The sequence below is a fragment of the Lucilia sericata genome, unplaced genomic scaffold (assembly GCF_015586225.1).
Source record: "Lucilia sericata isolate MDLA Ls3-8-SP2 unplaced genomic scaffold, ASM1558622v1 Contig000015F_arrow, whole genome shotgun sequence".
Taxonomy (NCBI): Eukaryota; Metazoa; Arthropoda; class Insecta; order Diptera; family Calliphoridae; genus Lucilia; species Lucilia sericata.
The window spans coordinates 511,512-537,342 of NW_023994054.1; the positions used below are offsets into that span (position 1 = coordinate 511,512).

Sequence of the window (25,831 nt, forward strand, 5' to 3'; positions counted from 1 at the left end):
GCATAAATTCCCTGCCCTACCAATGATCATAAGTAATAATCATAAGCAAGCCAATATCAGGAAATTATTTTTGAAACTTGCTCAGAGCAAATACATGGGGGCAGGATAAAAGTTTTTTCCCCACAAAACCCATAATTTTTACAACTTAGCACTGACCTTGAGAATAAGTATCCAAAATACATTTCCCCACGCTGTTCAAGCTCACTTATTGATAGTCAATATTTCGAATACAAAAATAAATCAGTGTCAAGTTAACATATTATTCATAAATAAACTAAATGTAGGACCACTCATTCATCAGCAAGTTTTGTGATAAGTTCAAATATACAAGCAAAACTTTTCTTAAACTCACATAATTTTCCCTAGGACACAATTAACTTTTTCAATAAATATTTATTGTGCGTCTCTTAGATTACCAAAAAAAAATAACACACAAGATAGCAATAAAAAAATTACCCAATTAAATATGAATTTATTCACGTACAACAACGCATACATCATATTATAAGTAAATTTCTAAATCTGAAGAAAAAAAAAAATTAACTGTGTTGCCAACAAGAAATTCATAACAGTTATTTTATTTATTTTTGGGAAAACACCTGTGCTAAAATGTATTTTATTTTATGAGCTACACCTATAGTATAAGAATTGTTGAATCGTTAAGCTGTTGAATACAAACGATGAAAAGTTTTTGCATATTTCGTTGCATATGTCAAGAGTTGTGGTTATGATAGTTTAAATTTTAAAGCATATGTGCTAGGCGTAAGGTTGTTTATGCTGTTTAATGTTAGTAGGTTTATTACCAGTAAGTATTTATAATTGCAAAATATTTCTAGAAAATCTCACAACCTATTGATATGGAAAATTTCAAGGGAATCAGTACTTATGGTAAAAATATTTTTAACTATATGAGAATTATATTATTATTATTATTATTCATATAAATTATTTGAAACAATGTTAATTTCTACTTATTCAAAGCTGATTATGAATCAGCTTAAATTTTAAGTATGATTTCGTAGAATAGTAAAAATATCCTTAAATAAAAATTTTCCTAATAATCTCAATTTTCCAACGATAGCAGAGTGTAAGAAATTCGTTAGAAACTTATTTAGTACTCTATAATTGTTTGATATTCAATCATCATAGAAAAGAAAATGAAACTTTATTTTAATAATAATTTAGTAATACACAAACAATTTTAGCATAAATACATATTTGAAGCGACATGATGGTATTTCTCTTGATATACATACATACATATACGATGAGTATTAATTTATGTGTCTTTTAATGTCTAGTAACTCATATTTCATTATCAAAACACACAATTTCGTCAAATAAAACAGTTAGTTAAAAAGGCCTGACAGACCGGCAAATGGCAACGCATACAATGAATGTATCAAAATGACAGTTATTGATTATCAATTTATTACTTAAATCAAAATATTTCAATTACATAGTACACAAAAAATTAAGAATATTTTTCTACTTAAATAAAATACATTTTTATCTTTATCTTTTGACTTAAATTGAAATCTGCCTTAACTAATGTTAATATGTGTTAAAAAAAAATCATTGATTTTTTTTTATTTTAAATATAAAATTTCCAATATACTCGTTTACATATTAGTAGATAAATTTCTATATAATGACATTTGAAATTAACTTTCTTTCATCGCTTTAAGTATATTAACATTAAATACATATTTTGGGGTATTTATTCTCAAGACATGGATGTATGTGATGTGTACATTTCTTTAATATTTGAAATTTTTATTCCAAACGTGCTTAACTTATAAATGACTTCTTATGTTCATAAATATTTGATATTGAAATTTTTGTATTCATTCAATAATGATAATGTTTGTTGTACTTAGTTGTTATAGAAATCATTTGTGTCATTAATGGTAACACATTGAATGCTGTTAATTCAAATCAAATACATACATATATTTGGGTATAATGTTCATTTGATACGGTTTTAAAAAATGTTTAGAAAGAAATAAAATATAAGTTTTATTTTTATTTGATTTAAAATTTTTTTTAAATCTGCCACATAGGTGAGACTAATTTGGTTATTAATGTATCTAAAATGCATTTATAACAGGGATGAAAAATTCAATACTATTATTGTAATCTATTTTTTTTTAATTGCATAGTACATAAACTAGTTAATAGACTATTCAAAGACTAAACCAAAGTCTAGTTAATATACTAGACCTTACACTAGTTCATAAGAAAATATAATGGACAAATTACAAAACAAATAACAAAGACGTTCTAAATTGTTTGTGTAAATAAATGGGGAATTTCATGCCAAGTGACCCAATTAAAAAAATCGATTTTTACGAAATTTGCACTAAGGTTAGTACTATTGGATAGTACGTCAGCTCTATCGGTCAAGAACTGCCGGACTTAGAGGGGTCAAAGTTGGACATTTTGATCATACAGGGTTTTATTTCAATGTGTGTAACTTTTCACCTATTGGTCCTAGCAAAGGAGTTTAGATAGCTATTTCTTCATTCTTTCCGATTTTTTTAATTTTTAAATTTTTCTTTAATTTTTTCAAAATGGGCCTTTATTTTGCTTAAAAGAATGCTTATACAATTTCCCTTGAAGGGCTTTATAGTCTCATAATGGGAGTGGGATATCTATAAAAAAAATTATTTTTTAACTCAAGAATAATTTTTTTCAATATTTGGCACTTAATTTTCCCCTATTTTTTAAAATGGATCAAAATGTTGATTTTTTTTTGTTGCCTTTTTTGCCCAAAATAAAGCTTACACCATTTCCTTTAAGAGCTTTGTGGTCACTTAAGCCCCCTTTACACGAGCACACAAGTAATATGATCTGTCAAAATTTTGTGTAGAAGAGAACGGATGAGATCATCTAAATCATCACACATTGAGAGAAAATACGAATGGAAAATTTGACAGTCGTATGGCTCTCTTCATTTTTTGAAATGATTCAAAAAACAAGCAAGTCGCGTTAGATCAGGGGTGTATTTTTATGTAAACACATACAAAAAAGTGAAACAGCTGTTTCCATCTTACTTTGTTATTGTTTATACCAATCGTGTAAACACAAAAAATATAAATCATACGACTTTTATTCTCTTTTTTGTCATACGGATGGAATTTCATTTTACTTTTTCATTAGACTTGTCGTACGTAAAGTGTGATCGTCTGAAGTTTTCATCAATCACACTTCTGTACTTTTTGTAATAATATTATTTTCACATATCATGGGACCAGGTACTTTTGAATCACTTGAATTGATACAAAAATAGATAGTTTTGGGATAAAACAGTAAAAATTTGAATTCGATATGAATTAAAAAATTCGACAGTTATAAAGATTCTGAATTAATTGCAGGGAAATTTCGAGCCAAGCTTTTTTAATTCATTCAAAAATCTTCCTCATTTATGCATACGACTCAGGTACAGCTCTTCCTTTTAAAAATCATAAAAATAATAATAGTTATAAAGACCTCTAAATTGAACCAGTTTTCATACAAAAAAACTTGATGTTACTATTTATGGCCAGGCTAGACTAGGACGGCCGATCATTACAAAAATCGGCATAGTCATTTATGACTATATAAAACTTAGTTGTGCTAGTTGTGTGTTAGATAGCGATTGTAACGTAGTTATGAGTTAAAACCCCAAATCGGAAGGTCAGGTTGTATGGGGGCCAGGTGAAATAATGGACCGATAAAGCATCAATAATCATCATCCTTGTGGCCAAAAAACACGTATGGTCCAAATTTTATTAAAATATCTTAAAAATTGTGGCTTGTAAATTGCATAAGGTTTACATGGACATTCAGCCAGACGGACGGACATGTCTTAATTGACTCAGAAAGTAATTCTGAGTTATCGTTATACTTCAAGCTGTAGTATCAATATTTTGTGCGTTACAAACATCAGCACAAACGCATAGTACACTCCCCACTACAGTGCTGCAGGGTATAAAAAATATGGAAAATTGTTGGTTTATTTTATTTTCACATGAAGTTTTATTTTTTTAGTGAAAAATTAACTTTTTGATTTTATATGACGATATGTCTATTTGTTCGCAAAAATATTGAGGTCGAAAAAATTATTGGGAAAATGAAATGCTCCCTAAACAATATAAATAAAAACTTTAAGATTTTTAAAGATTCGAACTATAATGGTTTCCCAGATATACGTATTTAATAGTCTAATAGTTTCCCATTTATATGAATTTTAGTATTTATCTCATAAGGGAGGTATCCCGTCCCTAATTCTAGTTCGCCACTTTATTAATGATAAAGTTCTTTGCGCAAAATTTGAGAATTCCAACTATAATGTTTGTATTTAATTTATATGGGAGGTACCACGCCCCTATTGTTTGTCCGCCAATTTAGCACCCAAATGTTAACTCTAATTTACATGCATGGTAACAGACAAAATTAGATAAATTTATTAAAAAATCTTAACCATGGGAAAAGTTTTACAGAGAACACCACCTGAAATTGGAATAACTGCTTATAAATAACTACTTCCTTCCTAGTTACCATATCATATATTCCGTATGATTTTCAATAAAAACTTAACAAAACTATTATTCAAATGAAATTGAAAGTGAATACTATGGCTGGTGCGTAAGAATACCAGAAAAATATAGGCCACTTAGAACACTAAAATCAGAAAAAAGCATTAAACTAGACAAAAAAAAAAATACCGTTTTTAAGAACCAAACAAGGTAAACAAATACCGGTAAGTATTAAAAAAGAAATATATTTTTAATAAAAAAATATGTACAACTGAACACTTAAAATATTTGGAACGCCTACAAAGTGGTAAAGAAGACACGATGAGGAAGAACAACAAGACAACAATAAAATGAAATGGCACATTTAACTAAAATTGAAAATAAATAAAATACAATAAAATAAAATTGGAAATGAAAAAAAAAAATATTATATGAGTAGAATATTGATTGATTAGAGGACAGACAAAAACACCGACAGAGTTGGAGGTGGGGACGGACAGACAGATTGGTCAGGCTTTTAAAAGTTGGTGACAGAAATGTTATTTGTTGTAAACAAAATATAGGACATTTAAATAATAAGTGTGTTTAAAACTTTGGTTTGTTATTTTTTACTTTTATAATTTGGCTAAATAATGAATATTTTTTAACTTTAAAGAAGCAGTTACAAAAAAGCAACAACAAAAATAGTAAATGAAATAGACTTCCCTTTCGTTTGAAATTGTGGAACGTGGTTGACGATATTTTGTAACAATAAGTGACGTGCGTCCGTCAGTTTGACTTTACTTAACACTGTCTGTCCATCTTACTTCTATGATTAAATTTTAACTTTTGGCCATACATTTTGTAAAGATTATCATTATGGTCAATGAATAATTGTTGTAATTGTAAACTGTTGTACCTGTAGTTGTTATTTTTTGAATATGTATGTCTATGTACGAGAGAGTCTCTAGTATTGGCCGTTATTGTAATTTGTTAGTAAAATGGCTCAAAGAAGTTGTCTACAACTATTAACCATTGAAGGCATTAGAGAAATGTTTATGTGTATGAGTAGTTTTTTTTCGTATTTTGCCTAGTTGTTGTTTTTATAAAATTTGAATAAATTTTAAATAATGCAGTGAAAAATATTTTATAATTGTGTTTGTTGTTGCTACTTATTGATTATTTTTTTGGTTTTTGAATAAATTAATTCAAAACCGAAACTTGCTATACATTCTTAAAGGTATTGCGCACACACACACACACACAACTGCACACAAAACTACTGTATGTGAGTGTTTAGCGAATTTGAAGACCAAGAAAGACTGACTAAACACGGACAGACAGACATATTTGGGCATATGGAAAAAGTTTTCATACATATTGTCGCTTCTGTATATTCACTATAATAATTTTTGTGAATTTGATTTTGAACACAGTCGAAAGTGTCATCGCATTATAAATACCCATGGTGGACACTTCATCAATCACAAAACATTTCCATCATTCAAAGCCAACTGTTGTGTGGTGTGTAGTGCTAACAAAGTTTATTACAAACTAAAAAAAACCAAATCAGTCAAGGATCGTATAAACGAACGACAAACCAACCAAAACCAAAAAAAAATTACAAATTCTTTAAAAAGAAAAATAAATTAAATTAAAAAAAATGTATTCTAAAATCGTTTGTGTTGTATTTGTTGCCACCTTTGTGTGCAGTGCTGTCGCTTTGCCCAAACAGGATACCAATGAAAAGGATTTAGTTAACATGATCAATAAGATCGATGCTGAACCATCATTGCCATTGTTTGGTGGTCTTCGTGTTGAACGTGTTGAATCCGGTCGTGCTTTCGGTGCCTCCAACAAAGCTGTTGAATCCTTCGAAGAACGCGCTGAACGTTACTTGCAATCTCACCAATTGAACTTCTCCTTCCCCGATACCGACGAAGAGGAAGAAGATGAGTTCAATGGTCGCGCCATGGAAGGTGAGTTATAATACATATACAAAAAACAAAACAAAGTGCTAAAGTGAAATTAAAATATTAAATTTGAAATGCCTTAAAAATAGCTTAAAGCTAGAAGCTTTTCAAAATACCCTTAAAAGCTAATTGAATGTCTAGAGCTTTAAACTTCATATTCAGGACGAATATTTGTTCTTAACTTTAAAAAAGCTATTCTGATATAGCTTTAAATTAAAAGCTTTTGAATAATTTTAACACAAACTTAAACAAACTTCAAAAATTCATTAAAATGTGACAAATTTTCATAACTAAAGCTTAAAGCTATCAGCAACTTCTTATATTTTGTGCAAAGCTTTTAAGCATGCACTAGCTTTAAAACTAAAAATCACAAGAATTCCTACATTCCACTTCATACAGACTCACAAAAGTGCTCTAACTGTTAACAATTTATAAATAAATAAATATTCATCCCACTTGTCTTAAATAGCTTTTATAGCTTATTAACAATATTTTTGAATATTTAATTATACATTTCATAATTTAGCCCAATAACTAAATATTACGTCTTTGAGTATTTCCTTATAAGGCTTTTGTGAAAGTTTTGGAATTTTTGTAAAAAAACAAATTAAAAATTTAACAATTTGTGTTTTCATGCAAATATATAACATTTGGCTCTCAAATCAAATCAAAAATTTCAAACTTCCTTTTCTAGACTTTGTAATGAGTTTTCGTAACACTTTGTTTTTGTCTCTCGCAGTTCACTTTCATTAACTCAATATTTAATTTCAAAATAACATTTTTTCAAAAATCTACTCACGTATTTTTAAGAAAAAAATATGTATTTTTTTTTTTGCCTCATTCAGTCTGTCTAAAAACAAACCAACCAACCTTTTTTCCTTAGTGACACATGTTGTAAATACTTGATGTGTCTTTCTGCCTGCTTCTATGGGTATTTTTTTTTTTTTTTTTTGTATTTAAGACTTTCTCTATGAACACAAAAAAATTTATAATAATCTTTAAAAATTGGCACGTAATCCTACAATGTGTTGTATGAACACATTAAAAAAAAAAAAAACAAATTTTATACAAAATTGTTTAGGAATTAGATTAAAGCAAAAGAAACAAAATATTATGGAAATTATTTTCAAAGCAATTGTTTAATACAAGTGATAATTGGCAAAAGTTTTTCCCTATTCTAGTCTTCCTTGTCAAAAAAAATCTTCTCTCTACTAAATTTTTAAAATAATTACACCTGATTATCACATTTTTGGCTAATGTGTCATGCTTTTAAAGATATTTAAAAAAAAGTGAAATTTATCTTACTTAATTTTAGTTTTACATAAACAAAAACATTAAATTAAAAGTTAAATATTAAATAATAAACAAATTAAACTACAAAAAAGCATGACAAATGACAATAAACGACATTTGAAAACATTCACACTTCAAATTATTGCTTTTCAAATTACTACATATTAAATTAAACAATAACAACAATAAATAAAATATATGAGACAACAATTATTTAAATTAAAAAAAAATTAAAAGAAATTCAAGCTTAATAAACGTTACTTGGAAAAAGCTTTAATTCAAAACCAAATCTTTTAAAACTACAGCATAACTTAAGGCTTATATTAATTTCAAAAATTTTCTTGTTTCTCTTTAATAGAACCCCGCAGTAAGAAAATGAAGAAAATGTTGTTGCCTTTGCTCTTGGCTTTGAAATTGAAGAAGGCTGTCATCGTTAAGGTCCTCTTCATGATCATCAAGTTCATCTCCCTCAAGAGTTTGGCTATCTCTTTCTTGGCTCTTTTCTTCGCTGGTAAGTATTTTAAACAAATCTCCCACATTTAAGCTTTTAACTTATTAATTCTAATATTTAAATCTTTTCATTCTCATTTAAGGTGCCACTTTCTTCAAGGATTTGTTGGGCAAGAAGAAGGAACACATCACCACCGCTTACATTACCGGCAGTCCCTTGAACGCTGAAATTGTCCATTCCGACTGGAACCGTAATGGTCAAGCTGCTGCCTCTGATTTGGCCTACAACCACTACGGTTTGGCTCAACCTTTCTAAACTGTCTCTTTCTTAGTCTCTCAGCTTTCAAATCTTTTCTTCTAACTATCCTTTCTTGCTATCTTCAACTATCTTTCTCTTATTTCTAAGCCTTCACAAACTATACTATCCTTCTCTCATTTTCCACCAAAACAAAACTAAATTTTGATTAGTTTTAGAATTTAGTCAACATATAATAATTTATTTAGTTTAATTAATTTATTTAATTAGCTGCTTTAAACCAAAAAATCTTTATCTATAAAACCAAAAAATTTCCTCTACCACACATTCCTCCCCCCCTCTACAAAACGACCAATGGCTATTTTGGACAAAGCTTCTCGGTTCATAGCAAATTGTTCCGGGTAAACAAAAAAAAATCTAGAAAAAAATTCATCATTAAAAAAGTAATTTATTTTTGTATCATCATGCAACATTCATCCCATAAATACCTTCCAAGCTTCCCGATTGAAAGCAAAATTGCTTTGCGAAAATGTAAAATTTTCTACGATTTTATTTATTGAAATCTAAGTCTTTTATAATTTATGTATTTAATATTTGTTTAATAATTTATTTATTAATTTATAATTTGTTTTGTACATAGAGAACTCAGGTTGTATTTCATATTTAAAAGGAAAATTTTATTATTTTTTTTAAATTATCCATCATCTTTGAAAAACAATTTTGTTTTCAATTTTGATTTAAAGCTCTAAATGGAAAAACCAAAACGCATAATAATTTATTTTCATTAATTTTAAGTATTTATAAAAGAACAAAAATAAAAACAAAGAATATTTATTAAAAAATTAAACAAAAAATGACAAAGCAAATTGAATAAAATAAAAATTCATTAAAAAGCATTAAAATTTATTTGGTATTTTTATTTATATACATATATTCTTATTTCAGCAATAATTAATAAAAAAACATTTATTAAAATATTTTTAATTGATTAAGTGACTTTTTTGATTTTTTTTATTGCTGCGGTAAAAAGTCATATATAAAAATTGAAAAAAAAAATCATAAGCATACACAAAAGCTAAAATAAAATTGATTTATTCTTTAATTTAAATCAAATTTAAAATTTTTAAGGCTAAACATAAGCTTATCTACAAAAGATAATATAATAAATAAATATAAAAAAATTAAATAATGAAAACATTATTCATAAAATAAGCATTCAAAAGTTTAAAACAATGAAAATTAATAAAAAACTGAAACTATTAAAAAAAAAATAAATTGAAATTTAGATTCTAATGATATCGAATTTCGTGTCAAGTGACCCAACTCAAAAAATCGATTTGGATGAAATTTCCACCAAGGTTAGTACTATTAGATAGAAGTCCAGAAACATATTTTCAGCTCTATCGGTCAAGAACTGCAGAAGTTGCCCATATATATTATTCCTCTGAAGCGAAGCAGTTGGAACATCTGTCGATCTTCTTTATGTCATAACTAGCTATACCCAGTGTGCTTTGTTTCCATAAAAGCAATTATGTATAAATAAACAAGTAAGAAATTATAGTCGGGCGAGGCCGACCATACTATACCCTACACCTTTGACAAAAATATAATGTGATTTAGTTGCTATAATAAAGCATTTAACTTAAGCGAAATTTTGTAATTAATTCATATATGTGGTGCCAAGCCACCCATTGAAAGTCCGCCCTTTATTCTCTAAATGTTCCCATGAATGTCAAAGTTCTTCATGTAAAATTTGAAAATTCTAGCTCTAATAGTTTCTCAGTGGGGGCTTCAAGCTCCCCAGATAAAAGCCCGCACTTTATCCCTAAAATGATCAGATGAATATTAAAATAATTTGTGCAAAATTTTAAGAATCAAGTTCTATTAGTTTCCCAGATAAACGAAATTTTATATGTAATTCATATGGGGGGTGCAAAGTTTCCCATTGAAAGTCCGCCCGTTATACTCTAAATGTTCAGATGAATGTCAAAATTCTTCAAGTAAAATTTGAAGATTCTAGCTCTAATATTTTCTCAGATATACAAATTTTTATATTTATTTCAAAAGGGGGCTTTAAGCCACCCCCCCCCCCTCCAGATGAAAGTCCGCTCTTTACCCTCCAAATGTTCGTGCAAAATACGAAGAATTTAGTTCTTTTAGTTTCCCAGATAAACGAATTTTTGTATTTAATTATTATGGGAGGAGCCGCTCCCCTCATGCGTAGTCCGCCAATTTATTATCCAAAATGTTTAAATGGATGTTAAAGTTATTCGTGTAAAATTTTAAGATTCTAACTTTAATAGTTTCTAAGAAAAATGAATTTTTGTATTTAATTTATATATGAGGTGCCACGCCCCTAATGCTAGTCCGCCTACTTTTTGTCCTAAATAAATCATATTGACACTAAAGTGGCTCCGACAAAATTTGATGACTCTAACTGTTACATTATATCAAATATACGGATTTAATACTTTCCTAATATGGGCGTGGCTCACCGCCCACTTGGAATTTCAAAATAGCCCATTACCTATTCCAGACATGCAGGAATACGCTGTGAAAATTTGAAGAAAATCGGTTCAGCCGTTTAGTAGTCTATAACGTTCAAACATACAAACAAACACACATTCATTTTTATATATATAGATAGATGTCACTAAAAATATCATTCATCTTCTTTCCATAGCAAATGTCACATTTTGCTTGTCCGTACTCATAATTAATAAGCTCTGTTTTTTATTAAAAAATTATATTGTCCATTCCACTGTGTTTAGTATTCAAATTTTACCTTCTTTACCTCCATTATCTAAATGTCTAGCTATATTTTACCGTGACATTAAATTTACAGTTTTCATACAAATATTATTTTAAATGACAAAATATCCATTTAAATTTATCACAAGTTGCAATTTATTGTTGTAATTAATGCTGTTATTAAATAATGACAAACATGAGAACTTTAATTGATTTATTTAAAATGTCAACAACAAATTAATTTTATTGCAATTACGCTGCTAATTATTATGAACATATGCTCATTAACAAATACACCAGCCCTGCAAAAAGAAAATAATTTCCATAGAAACGAAAAAGAAGTACTGAAACAGACCTTCAGAATTAATGATTTTAACACAGGCTTGTAGGGATTATGTCAAAATGTTTCTTTCTTACATTAGCTAAAGATACATAATATACATATTTCTCTTATACTCTTTGGCCCACAGTACAATGTCCGTCTATTTGAAATTTTCGAGCCACAGGTCATAATTATGAATATAACTTGAAAAGATTTAGTAGACATAATCTACAAAGTCAGGGGACTATTTCCAATTATTTTCGTTGAAATCAGACTACAACTTCAACTATCTCTAATATAGATAACCGGCTTTAATTTGTTTCCAATATTTTTGCATATCATAGTTTTTTTTATACCCACCATCAAAAAAGATGGGGGTATATTGATTTTGTCATTCCGTTTGTAACACATCGAAATATTGGCCATAGACCCATAAAAGTATATATATTCCGGGTCCTTATTAAATTCTAAGACGATCTAGCCATGTCCGTCTGTCTGTCTGTTGAAATCACGATAGGGACCACACGAGAGGAGCTAGACAGTTGAAATTTTGCATAAATATTCTCTATTGCTAAGGTTTATTTGGTATTGAAAATAGGCAATATCGGTCCAATATTTCTGATAGCCCCCATACAAGTGGACCTCCAAAAAACAGCTTTAACGGACATAACTGCTTTAGAAGTACGAGTATAGGGATGAAATTCGACATAAATAAGTTTCATATGAGCCAAAATCTTTCTACCAAATTTTTTGAGGATCGGCCCATAAATGACCCTACCCCTAATATATGGTCCCCTTCAGAAAATTACTTTAACACTCATTACTGGCCTAAAAATTCGAGTATAGCGATGAAATTCGGTATAAGTAAGTTTCTTACGAACCAAAACCTTTTAACCAATTTTTTTTAGGATCGGCCCATAAACGACCCTACCCCCCATATAAGTTCCCCTTCAGAAAATGATTTTAACACTCATTACTGGCCCAAAAATGCGAGTATAGTGTTGAAATTCGGTATAAATAAGTTTTTAACGAACTAAAACCTCTCTACATTTCTATTTTAGGATCGGCCCATAAATGACCCTACCCCCATATACGGTCCCCTTCTGAAAATGACTCTAACACTCATTACTGGTCCCAAAATGGAAGTATAGCAATGAAATTCTACATAAATAAGTTTCATGTGAGCCAAAATCTTTCTACCAAATTTTTTGAGGATCGGTCCATAATTGACCCTACCCCCATATAAGGTCCCCTTCAGAAAGGACTCATTTATAACTGACCCTAGCCCCTATAAAAGGTTTCCTTCAGGAAAGAGTTTTGGCTTTGAAATACGAGTTTTCCTTGTTTAAAATAAGAGTATAGCGCTGAAATTTTGCATAAACAAGTTCTATACAAACGAAATCTATGTACAAAATTTTATGAGTATCGGTTCATAATTAACGCATATAAAGGTCCTCTTCAGAAAATTACTCATACGCTCACGGTTTAAAAATTTAAATAAAATATTTGGTTTTTAAAAATTAATATTTTGTTAGTTCAAAAGAGCTCGGTCCATAATTGACTTAAGCCATATTCCAAATATCACCCTGATGTTTATAGGGGAGCATTCCTTTTATGGCATACAGTTTGATGGTGGGTATATGAGATTCGGCACAGCCGAATATAACACTCTTACTTGTTACTTTTTTGAAAATTCAAATATCGCTACAAAATGTTTAAAGCTTAAGTCTGATTTTAATAAAAATTTGGTGGGTATATTGCTCCATATATATGGATTGTGACCTAATTTTTTTTTAAATTTATATTTGTAAAAATCTGTAAATATCACGCTTAGCGAGGGGTTCCCCAACACGTACAAACTCCTATTAACTTGAATGTTAATTTTTATACCCTTAGATAGCGTAAACCTTATTTGCCCAGCAAAAATAAAACGAAGTACTTCCAAAAGAATAACATTTATCACCATTTCAAAAGTAGCACTAATTGAATTTTTTACCTTATGAGGAAGTGATGTTTAAAGACTTCCGAAGAAGCGAAAATAATTATATTTTTTCAATGCTGAAGATAAATTTTATATTTGGGCTTTTGTATTAAATTTTAATGTTGAATTAATGTTAATATTATTTAAGTCAAATTAGTTGTATTCTATAATACTACAATTTCACTTCCGAACAACTTCCAAAAAAGAGCATTAAAATTACTTCTTAAAAATTACTTCAGAAGTAGTGAATTTGGAATCAAATAAAAAGAATATCCCTCCTATGACAAGCCTGTGTTAAAATCATCACTTCTTCAGGTCTTTTTCAGTACTTCCATGGAGTAAATTCTACTTCTTTTTCGCTTTTTTGGAAGTTCTTTTTTGTCATATATAAATGGGAAACCCTTGAGACGGCAGTTTTGTTAAGGAAATTTTAAAATTTTAGGAAAATGTTCAAGTGACTCCTGGACAATAAAGAAGGAAATATAATAGCAAAGATATTATATCGATATCTCTCACTTATTAGCGTTAAGTGCGATTTGAATTTTGTGGTTTTCGGAAAAAAAATGTTTGTTAAATTTTTTTTAAAAACATGCTTCATTCTTTACTGTTATGCATTTTATATAAAATCTTTTTAGAATATAAAATTCGAGATAATTGAAAATATACATCTCAAGTTTTAGTAAAAATCTAATAATCTTAACCCATGAACTGTGAAGGTCAAACTCAACTCAAGCTATATTGGGAAATCCTTTGAAACCCTAGTGAAATATTATTTTGTTTTCAACCGATTTAAATGAAACTTATTATATGAAATGTGCGTAATATATGAACAAAATATTCGATGCCATTTTGCAAGAAAATGGTGGGTGATAGAAAAAATAGATATCAGATTCGGTTTCAACAGCTAAAAATACATTAAAAATAGTCCAATTGGCTTAAAAAATTCATTTCGTTGGCGTGTGTTATTTTAACCGACAATATATCTACGGTTAAACAATATTTTGAGTTTAAATTTATCACTATTTGCAATTTGTTGCAGTAAATTATGCTGTTAATCAATAAAGACAAACATGAGAACATTAATTAATTTATTTAAAATGTCAACAAATTAATTTGATTGCAATTACGCTGTTAATTATAATTATAAACATATTATCTTAAACAAATACATCATGTATAACTTAAAGTGATTGAAACTCATCTAAATTTTCTCTCACAGTGATGGTTAATTATACCCTACACCACTTTAGTGGGGAGGGTATATTGGGTTTGTGCTGATGTTTGTAACATACAAAAATATTCGTCCTATACCCACCTTAAAGTATACCAATCGGCTTAGAATCGTTTTCTGAGTCGATTAAGATATGTCCATCTGTCCGTCCGTCCGTCTGGCTGGCTGGCTGGCTGGCTGGCTGGCTGTCCATGTAAACCTTGTGCGCAAGGTACAGGCAATTTTCAAGATAATTGGATGAAATTCGGCACACACTCATTTTTTGACCCAAGGACGAAGCCTATTGAAAATGGTTAAAATCGGTCCATTATTTCACCTAGCCCCCATACAACAGAACCCACCAAGCTCCCATACAAAGTCCCCTTCAGAAAATTACTTCAATGTCCAAAATTAATTTATAAACACAACTATCGCGATGAAATTCAGCACAATAAAATATTATGTAAATATAAATATATTCACAAAATTTTATCGGGCTTGGTCCGTATTTGCCCCTAGCCCCCATATAAAGCCTCTTTCAGAAAATTAGTTTTTCATCCATAAATTGCTTAAATGTATCGGAACAATTACGTGAATGTCCAAAATTAACTTATAAACACAAATATGTAACAATAAAATATTATGTAAATATAAATATATTCACAAAATTTGATCAGGCTTGGTCCATATTTGCCCCTAGCACCCATATAAAACCTCTTTCAGAAAATTTGTTTTTCATTCATAAATTGCTTAAATGTATCGGAACAAGGTAATAGAAGATAAATGCTTTATTATGAAAAATAAATCACATATAATTTTCATAACTGGTGTAGGGTATCATATGGTCATCATATGGTCACGCCCGACTATACTTTCTTACTTGTTTTTAAATAACGAAAGAACCAACATTGATGGAAAACAAAATATTTTTTTTTTTTTTTTTTTGACTACTAAAATATATTGAAAAGAAAATAGAAAAATATTTCAAACCCAAAAAATATGTTAGTAGTGGTCAGTTGCTTTTTCACGGGAAAGTGATAATGGGGTGGGCCTATGAAATATAAAAACAAAAAAAGTTTTTACTTTCATTTGTCACTTGCTCAAAATGTATCTTGCTATTGAAATATTTACAAAAAATATATATATTATGTGGTGACGTTTTTTTTCACTATTCAAATATTGCTACACTTCAGTGAATTTAAAATGGAAACTTTCTTACAAACAAAGTAAAGATAAGTAGAAAAATAAAGAAAACCGAGAGATTCTCCTCTAATGAAACAATTAAAATGAAGAAAAACAAATAAAGAATTTTGACCACAAATATTGTCAGCTCATTATGCTGGCCATATAATTAAGACATTTTTTGTCATGTTACATTTTTGAAAATTCAAAAACTTGAACTGAGAGTTGGAGGTATAAAAAGAAATTGTCATAAAATAAAGTATATTAGTTTTATTTCTAACTTTAAAACAACATCATAATCAGCTGTAGTTTATTAAAATGCAGACATGCAAAACTTTGGAATATTTATTTTATTTGGCCTTATTCGTATTGTACTTTAAGTTGGCGGAATCAGCTTCCATAGATACAATAAATATTTCTACGACATCGATTACATCGCCATCTGCTAAGGATGTTTTGACTACTACCGCTAGATCAATGACAAATAGGGGAAGCGTTAGAAACGTTGAAGGTGGCAGTAAATTGAAACGCACTTTAGAAGAATGTAATAGTTCTTTTAGTTGGATGTGTTTAAAATTGGAATTTGTCAGAATACTAGAACGTCTTACGGAACGTGAGGAGTTACGTTTGCTAAATGGCATAAGTGTGGTTAAAGATCCAGAGGCAAAGGAAATAAAAACGTCGGAATTGATGGCTGGTAAGGTTTTATAATCAAAATTCAATTTGATCTATATAATCAAATACACTCATTATACCCTACGCATCTAAATATAGTGGGAAATATTATGGAGAATAGATATAGTCAGATATTAATGGTTTTATTTATACCAAATGTCTAACATTATCGGATTGTGTGTTAAGAAGCACTAAAAAAACAATTATTTTTTATTACAGAGGTTGCTCGCAGTTACCCCAATGATCCAGATGCCCGTTTAAATGGTTACATTATCAATAAAGTCAATAATTTCTTGCAAACTCATTATTTGCGTTTTAAACTTATTGATGATCATACCATAGAGGAAGCTCGTTCTCTAGTCGAAACCGGACGTAAAGATAAATTTGGCAAGAAAGGTGGCATGGAAGCTTTAATAGCAGCTGGTCTAATGATGAAGGGTAAGAATAAAAAAACTTGACATTATATACAAATTATAAACATTCTTCTATGACAGGTACCTTAATGGCCATGGGTATGGGTGGTATAGCTTTAATTGCTGGTAAAGCTTTAATGACCGCCCTAATGGCTTTAACTCTAGCAGCAGTGGTAGGACTTAAAAGTCTAGCTGGTGGTGGTGGAAAATCTCATACATATGAAATTGTTACAAAACCCATTTACACATCTAGTCACTCACATTCAGTATCACATGAAGACGGTGGTCATGGCGGTCATATGGGTCACAGCGGCAGTGGTTATGGTGGTTATGCCAGATCATTGAATTTAAGTTTGCCTAAAAGTTTGAGAGCGAGCGCTAAAGTGCATTGATTTGGAAAATAGTTGAAATGTATAGAATTTCTGAGACTAATAGTCGTATAATTTAAATTATTTATTACTAGGTTAAGATTTAATTTATTATTTAAAGTTTAATAAAGACAGAAAAAACTAAAGCAAGTTCCATAAAAATCTACACTAAAACACATTTTCTCAATATCTATCGGTAAATATAGGATAATTTAAAAAAAATTTCAACAAAAAAATAGTATTTTGTACACGACCCTATACGATTTTGATGAAATTCGGTACACACGTTCTTCGTGTAAATACGAAATTTAAAGTTATCCAAAATTTCTATATTCGTCACGGTTTAGATTTCATCGAGGTTCAAAATTCATATTGTTTACGATTTTTTCAACAAGCATTAAATTTAAGACCGCATATTTTCTAATCTATATATCCGAATTTAAACGTAATTAAAGCCTATATCTTGTAGTTTAACAATATGGAGTTTAACAATATGGATATATGTGAAGGAATAAAGAAAATGGTAGTTACCTGTTTTGATATATCCTTGACTAAAGAGCGTTTTTTCTTATAATTATCCTAATGTTAAAACTAAAACATTTTAAATAAAATATTGTCAAACGACAAAACATAGGCCAAATTCAGCCGTTAAGGAGTGATTGCGGAACAAACAGACTTACAAAAGATATAAAATTTTCATGAACTAGTGAAAAAACATTTTTTTTAGCTCTTCTGAACACTTGTGTTTTTAGGACTTCTTTGTTAAAAAGTATACATTTTAGCTGATCAAAAAAAAAAAAAAAATCTATATTTTTTGGGTGTTTATTTGTTCATGATCACTTTATAGGTTGAATATAGATAGTAATTGTGAAAATAATAATAATGAAATAATAATATTATGGTCACTTGTTTTAATATATTTAAGAATGTATGAAGCCTTCTGTCAAACTTTATTTTTCAAATCTTTACACCATTCGGGGTTTTTTTAATGTCCGATTTATCATCTTTTTTTCTAAAGCTCCTAGCAATACTGCTCTTAAAACAAAACACATCCATATACATATGGTCAATTTTGTGTCATGTGACCCAAATCAAAAAAATCGATTTGGATGGTCACTACCGTACTTAGAGGGGGTCATAGTTGGGCATTTTGGTAATACAGGGTTTTATTGAAATGAGTGTAACTTTTTACCTATTGGTCCTATCAAAAATTGTCAAAAGAATTTAGATAGCTATTTCTATTCGTTGTTTACAATTTTTGTTCAGATGATAATAGCTTCTACAATTTCCCTTAAGGGCTTAGTGGGATGCGATTTGGATATTGATTTAGATTCAAAGTTTTGAATGCCAACTAAAAAGTTATCGGGATATATCCTGTTTCAACGTGAAAGAATATCGAAAATTTGCCTTTTAAGGATCTTTATCTTTTTATGAAAAAAAAAAATGTTTTCCGATAAAAGTCCATTTAAATATTAGCCTTTAAAATAATAAAAACTATTAAAAGAAAATGCTACTAAAGGTGAAAAAATATGCCTGAAATAATATTGTAACTTTCGATTCCGATTTCTCATCATAATGGTTAAGAGTTTTGGGCTCTTTAATTTCAAAAAATTTGAATCATTTTCTATAATAATACAAGTTGAAATATTATTTTTGATGACTTAGTTTTTGAGTCACGGTGGACTTTTCGGTGGAAATGCCCATATGTATTTCAAATGTAATAAAATACACAATAAACGTAAAATATACATATTATTTACTACGTTGCATACTTTTAGACATATTTTTTTTTAATTATTTTAAAAGAGCATGCGCAACCCACTTAATGTTAACATAGTTGAAGCTAGCAATCGTTAGAGGGAGCCATATTTTAAATAAATAGAAGGGTTTTTTAAAAAAGTACTTAATATGTAATTTACTAATTGCGGGGAAATTCATTCATGGACCAAATATTTATACGTTTCAGAACAATTTAAGAATTTTCATCGTTTTTTTAGGGCATATTTTTACCCATAAGAACAAAATTTTGCATGATTTGATTCGGACTTTGATTCAAAGTTGGACATTTTGGTCATACAGGGTTTTATTCAAATGAGTGTAACTTTCCACCTATTGGTCCTAGCAAAAATTATCCAAAGGAGTTCAGATAGCTATCTATTAATTTTTTCTAAAAAAAAAATTTTTTTCTAAAAAAATATTTTTTTTTTTCCAAAAACTCCCCTTTAGACAATTTCTTTTAAGGGCTTTATAGTCCCATAATGCGATGCGAGTACAAAAATGGACGTTTCAAAATGGAAGTTTTTGATGTATTTTTTTTTCTCAAATGAAAGGTTCATTAAAAGCTTTGTGGTCTCTTAGTAGGATTTAAGGGGCATATGTAAAAATTAATATTTGAACTCAAACACATTGCATTTTGAGTTGAAATAATGTATATTAATTTATCGCTCCAATAAGATTAAAAAACAAAATCAATCAAAAATTGTAAAAGTTATTACAAAATTATTTAGTGTTACAAAACACTTAAATGTGAAATATTTTAAAATATTGAACACATTTTGGGAAATATTCTAATAAAACTTGTCATTACATTAAATAAGTTCGTATTAACTTAAATGTGAGTTTTAACTTCATTATATAGTTTAAATTGTATTTGGGCTATAGTGATAAATGGAAAATTCTTCAGGCGTCAGTTTCAAAACTCCAGTTTCAAACTTTTAACATGTGATTTTTCTTTGTCCATGTGATTTATGGACAACAAAGATGGGAATCAAATGGTAAAGAAATTAGGTCGATAACTCCCACAGAAAAGAATTTTTTTGTAATATTTTTGAAAATTAGACTTAATTCCTTACTGTTGTGCATTTGATATAAAATTCAAGAACTGTGAAGGTCAAACTCTAGCTATGCTATATAGGAAAATTTTCTTGAAATCATAGTGAAATATTTTATTTGTTTTCAAGGGATTTAAATGAAACTTAGGAAAAATATATGATGAAGACCCATATTCACGATGACGTCGAAAAAATCGAAATTAGCCCTAAAACGTAAATATATTTTTATAATTATATAAAATATCGGTCATATGCCATTTTGTGAGAAAATTGAGGGTGATAGAAACAAATATTTATCAGATTCGGTTTCAGCAGCTAAAAATACATTAAAATCGACCAATTCGACTTGGTTTAAAAAGTTTTTACAAATCTTCAGTTCGTTGGTTTGTGTACAATTGGCCAACGTACATACATATTTTGAAGCATTTAATTAACTTTCTATTAAGAACATTAATCTATTTCGGGCCTGAACTTAAAGTCCTTCAGGAATAGCCTTAGCCCTTAACCTCGTTGCTCCATTTTGTGCACCTGATGCTTTCTTGGACCAGCCCAAAATATACAAACACCAAAATCATGTTCAGGCATATAATGGTAAGTATACTAAGGATATTAAGAAGAAAAAAAGCTGCTGCCAAGAAACGAAAATCGATTTCTTATGTTAAAAGCGGAGTCATAAGAAGGATAACCGCAACATCCCGAATATCTGGATGATACCTATTCCAATTCCAAAATACCTCTCACCCATATTAAGAGGCATATAAATATTATACACTCTCTGATAAAAATATCAAATGAAAACGACAAAGTCATCAACAAACAATTTGAATGCGGATAGCTTGACTTCTAAGACTATTAGTCGAATAGGAAATTAGTTTATGAAACACTTTCGATTTTGGACTTAATATGTAATACTGTTCAAAAGAAACATATCTAACGAATTTACTAAAAAGATTCACCAATACCCTAGAGGGGTCAATGGTGAAGCTTAAACAATGACTTTTTTGACAAAAAAAAATCAACCTTAACGAATACAGGATTTTTAATTATATTCAAGCAAGACACATGAACATATTTATAATTTAAAAGTAATTTCAAAACAATGCCAAAGAAAATATGCAATTTTTTTAACTACTAACCGGGTTTTTCAAATAATCGAATAATGACAATATTATCAAACCACAAGATGTTTTCAAAAACCACAACAAATAAATTCCGGTTCTTTTTAGCACACTTTGGTTTTATCCACATGCTACATTGTAAATATGTACTTATGTACATTCATTTTCAATGGTAAATTTCTGAATTCTCTTAAAAATTTTGCAATAATTTTAAGAAAGAAAGAAACATTAAATGCACAAGAATCAAATGCAAAAAAAAACTACTATAAATTTTAACTACGACAGGTGAAAAAGAATTTTACTCTTAATTTTAAAGCCAATTTGGATTTGTATTTTCTTTTCAGCGTTTGTTATTGTGGAAGATGTTAAAATTAAATAGGAGTTCATATAAACAAACTGAAACTGTTGAAAAACTTTCAGTTGAAAAAAAGCAGTCGACAAACTAATAACAAACACTCAGCATAAACTCTTCAACACCCAAGACTTAAACAAACCACCACATATTTAACTAAAAAAATAATTAAAAAAAAAATCTTGTTTAAAACATAAGAATTTTAAGAAAACAAAATAACAAAACGTGTAAAAATAATAGAAGAAAAGTGAGAAACCTAAACAAAACAGAAAAAATGTTAATGAATGAATTTACGAAACCATAATCTATCTAGCTCCATACTATTTCATAGAAAAGTACATATGAATATGGAAGAAGAAAACCGCAAAGTGTAAACAAAAATAAGAAAAAAAGTGGAAATTAGTGTTAAAAAATTGCAGTTAATATTTGAGTGTGCGTTGAATTTTTGATAAATTAGTAGAAAATATACTATATACTTAGTAATTATATTTAATAGTTATTTATTTTGAACACGTTTGAAGTTCAGTTACTTTTTTCAACAAAAAAAAAAAAAAAAAAGAAAATACCAAACATTTAATAACTAAAGTAAAATAGCTATACTGTGGCGCAAAAAATATTAGAATATTAAATGTTTAATAACCTAATGTTATCCGAAAATGGGTTAATATCATTTAATATTTCTCTATAAGGAATATGATTTTTTGGCAATACTGATTATTTAAATATTTTTAAATAAAAAAATTTATCTCTAACCCACCATAAAATCGTATGCCGTAAAAGGATTGTTCCCCTATAAACATCACGGTGATATTTTGAATAGGGCTTAAGACTATTATAAACCGAGCTCTTTAGAATTAACACAATATTATTTTTTAAAAACAAATCATTTTTGTCAAATTTTTATAACCATAATTTGGTTTTTTTGTATCATATTTATGTATTTGGTAGATAGATCTCCGTTCGTATAACACTTATTTGTTTCCAATTTTTATGATATTTTTAAATCCGTCATGAAGTATAAGTAATTTTCTAAAGGGGACCTTTTATGGTAGAGGGGTATATTATGGTCCGATACTCATAAAATTTTATACATAATTTCTTTGTATAGAACTTGTTTATGCCGAATTTCATCACTGTACTCGTATTTATACCCTACACCAGTATAGCGAGGAGGGTATTATGCGTTTGTGCTGATGTTTGTAACACCCAAAAATAATGGTCCTACGCCCACTACAAAGTATACCAATCGGCGCAGAATCACCAATCACCTTGTGCGAACCATACAGGTCGCACATGCTCCTCTTTTGACCCAAGGACGAAGCCTATTGGAAATGGTTAAAATCTGTCCATTATTTTATATAGCCCCCATACAACCGTACCACCCAATAGGGGTACTTAGTTTCATATAAGTCTTAATAATACTGCTGATTTTCATAATGATCGGGCCTCATTTGATCCTATCCTCCATACAAAGTCCTCTTTAGAAAATGACTTGATGGTCAAAATTCACTAATAAACAGTAATATTATGATGATATTCTGCATGAATAACTAACCTAACCTAAATCCCACTACCAAAATGTATAAATGTATAGTCCTATCCCTCGTTCCCCCATATGACCCCTCATTTAGAAAATCCCTTTTTGTCATTAAAAATATTTCCGAGTTAAGGTAAAAATTGGCAATACAAAACAAACCTTACCTATAGGGAATATTTGTGGACAATTTCAACACTCTAGCTCTTTCCGTTTGGACTCTATCGTGATTTTAACAGACAGACAGACGGACATGGCTAGATCATATTAGAATTTAAAAAAGTAGTATTAAGGAAATTATCAATCTTCAAAGTGCTAGGGTCCACTGAAACCGTGTTTTTAGAAAAATGTTCGTGATCTTAAAAATTAACGGATATTATGGGCAAAATTTTCAGCAGGTGTGATCAAAACTCATTCTTGATCAAATCCAAATGGCAAGACGGACAAATCCAAATTGCAAGACGGAGAGAGTAAAGTAGTTATGAACACATTTTTAAAGTGGAAAATCTGGGCCGTATATTATGATTATGTTTATATGGGAAAATTGTACCTTTTCGAGTTTTTTTCAAAAACTGAGGAAAACGATCGGAATGGACCGGGTCCAGTCACCATTTGTTTGAGTGAATCCATCATTCTTGCTTAGAATTTTTTCGTTACGAAGTAAATTTTGTCTATATTATATCGTTCTGAGAATCTGAAATATACTATGAAACAAGTAGGAAAGTATAGTCGGACATGGCCGAATATATAATACCCTACACCATTGAAAATTATTTATTTTAAATAAAGAAACTTTTATGTTGAATATCACCTTAATTCCGATGTATTTAAGCAATTTATTGATGAAAAACTAAATTTCTAAAAGAGGCTTTATATGGGAGTTAGTGTTAAATATAGGCCGATCCTCAACAAATTGGGAAGAGGGATGTAATTTTATATAAAGTTTAGTTATGCTGAATTTCATCGCGATACTAATGGTCATAAGTCAATTTTTGGACGTTTAAGTTATTTTTTAAAGGGGGGTTTGTATGGGGGCTGGGGTCAAAAGACGGTCGATCATTTATGCCTATAAAAAACTTAGTTGTGCCAATTTTTGGTGAGATAGTAGTATATTTGACGTTGTTATGGATTAAAAACGGAAGGTAAGGTTGTATGGGGGCTAGGTAAAATAATGGAGCGATTTCAAGGCATCGTCCTTGTGCCAAAAAACTCGTATGGTCCAAATTTTACCAAAATATCTTGAAAATTGTGGACTATAGCTTGCGCAGAAGGTTTACATGGACAGCCAGCCGGACGGACATGTCTTAATCGACTCAGAAAGTGATTCTGAGTCGATCGGTATACGGGTGTAGGACCAATATTTTTATGCGTTACAAACATCAGCACAAACGTATAATACCTTCCCCACTATAGTGGTGTAGAGTATAAAAGCAAAGAAAAATATGGTTTAAGCTTGACCGATTTTTATCAGTTCATTTGGAATGCAAAATTTACTAATAAAAATATTAAAATTTACTCCTTAAATTTGTTATTTTTCGAAAATATGACCACAGTGCACTGTACAATGTATTTCATCTAAATTGGTAATGCAAAAATGTTGTTTACTTAACAGAAACTAACGTCATTGATAAATACAAAAAATAAAACAAACACAAATAGTAAACTTTTTCCAAGCTTTAAAAGTTTTAAAAAAACTAAATTACCAGAAATAAATAAACAAAAATAAATGCATATTTCTTTCTAAACCATAATTGAGTTAAAATTATAAGTGTTGCTTGACCATTAGTCAACACTACTTCAAACTGCAGTATTGCCATTTTAAAGCTCTTTAGTTTTTAAAAAATTTTGCAAATAATTTTTTGCATATCGGTTTAGATAATGAAGTTAAATGTAATGACTATGTAGTGCATGACTTGAAAATCTAAATAGAAAAACCTCAATAGAAAATAAAAAAAATAAAATAAAGTAAATATGAGTTAGACACCACAAAGTCAGACTCAAATTTCTTTTTTCATAAGTAAATTATATTTTTTTTTTATTAAAACAAATTTAGTGGCAAAGAAATTTCTTTTGCCCGCCAATGGTAAAACAAACAAAAATAAAGAGAAAGAGAGAGAGTATTTTCTATTTAACACTTTTAATTTACTTTTTAGCAAACAATTTTTACTAAACACCGTCTCTCTAGTATTTGTTCTGTGTGCAAATGTGTTAATTATAGAAAAATGTGCAGTTTGCATTCGCAAACATTCATTTAAGCAGAAAAGTGAAATTTTATTTTGATTACAAAAATGGTTTTATTTATACAAATATTTTAAGTGCTATTTATACAAAATAGTAAATGTAGTTTTATTATTTTTTTTTTGTGATTTGGCTGCCTAGTGTCATTAAAATAAATTTTAAATTATTAATTCTAAATACATGTTTTACATTTTAATAGAGGTGAACTCAAGCTTGAACTTTAAAGTGTGGCAGGTGTAGCCTATAACAAGTACCGCATAAACTAATTATTTAGAAAAATAACGAGTAAGAGTTTTATTACACTCAAAAAATTACATGTAGAATATTTAAAATAAATTTTGAATTTGAGAAAGCGATATAGTTGTAAGTGTTATTTTAATTAAGC

At 29.1% G+C, this 25,831-nt stretch overlaps 3 protein-coding genes across 5 annotated transcripts in view; all 3 read left to right on the plus strand.

The window, feature by feature from the left end:
- Positions 1-5,981: 5,981 nt before the first annotated feature.
- Positions 5,982-9,237, plus strand: LOC119605449. Its single transcript, XM_037958568.1, has 3 exons — positions 5,982-6,478; positions 8,124-8,276; positions 8,359-9,237. The coding sequence occupies exons 1-3, from the start codon at positions 6,163-6,165 to the stop codon at positions 8,529-8,531; spliced, it is 642 nt and encodes a 213-aa protein (XP_037814496.1). The 5' UTR covers positions 5,982-6,162; the 3' UTR covers positions 8,532-9,237.
- Positions 9,238-16,235: 6,998 nt separating this feature from the next.
- Positions 16,236-17,397, plus strand: LOC119605938. The gene is made up of 3 exons (XM_037959291.1): positions 16,236-16,614; positions 16,812-17,030; positions 17,087-17,397. Exons 1-3 carry the CDS (start codon positions 16,236-16,238, stop codon positions 17,395-17,397), a joined length of 909 nt encoding a protein of 302 aa, XP_037815219.1.
- Positions 17,398-21,763: 4,366 nt separating this feature from the next.
- Positions 21,764-25,831, plus strand: part of LOC119605856 — a 63,489-nt gene continuing 59,421 nt past the window's right edge. Inside the window, exon 1 of one of the 3 annotated variants that reach the window (XM_037959192.1) lies at positions 21,764-22,106. The gene's annotated coding sequence lies outside the window, so the exon portion shown is untranslated. The remainder of the gene's footprint in view (positions 22,107-25,831) is intronic. The other 2 variants (XM_037959200.1, XM_037959208.1) reach the window with 2 other exon arrangements.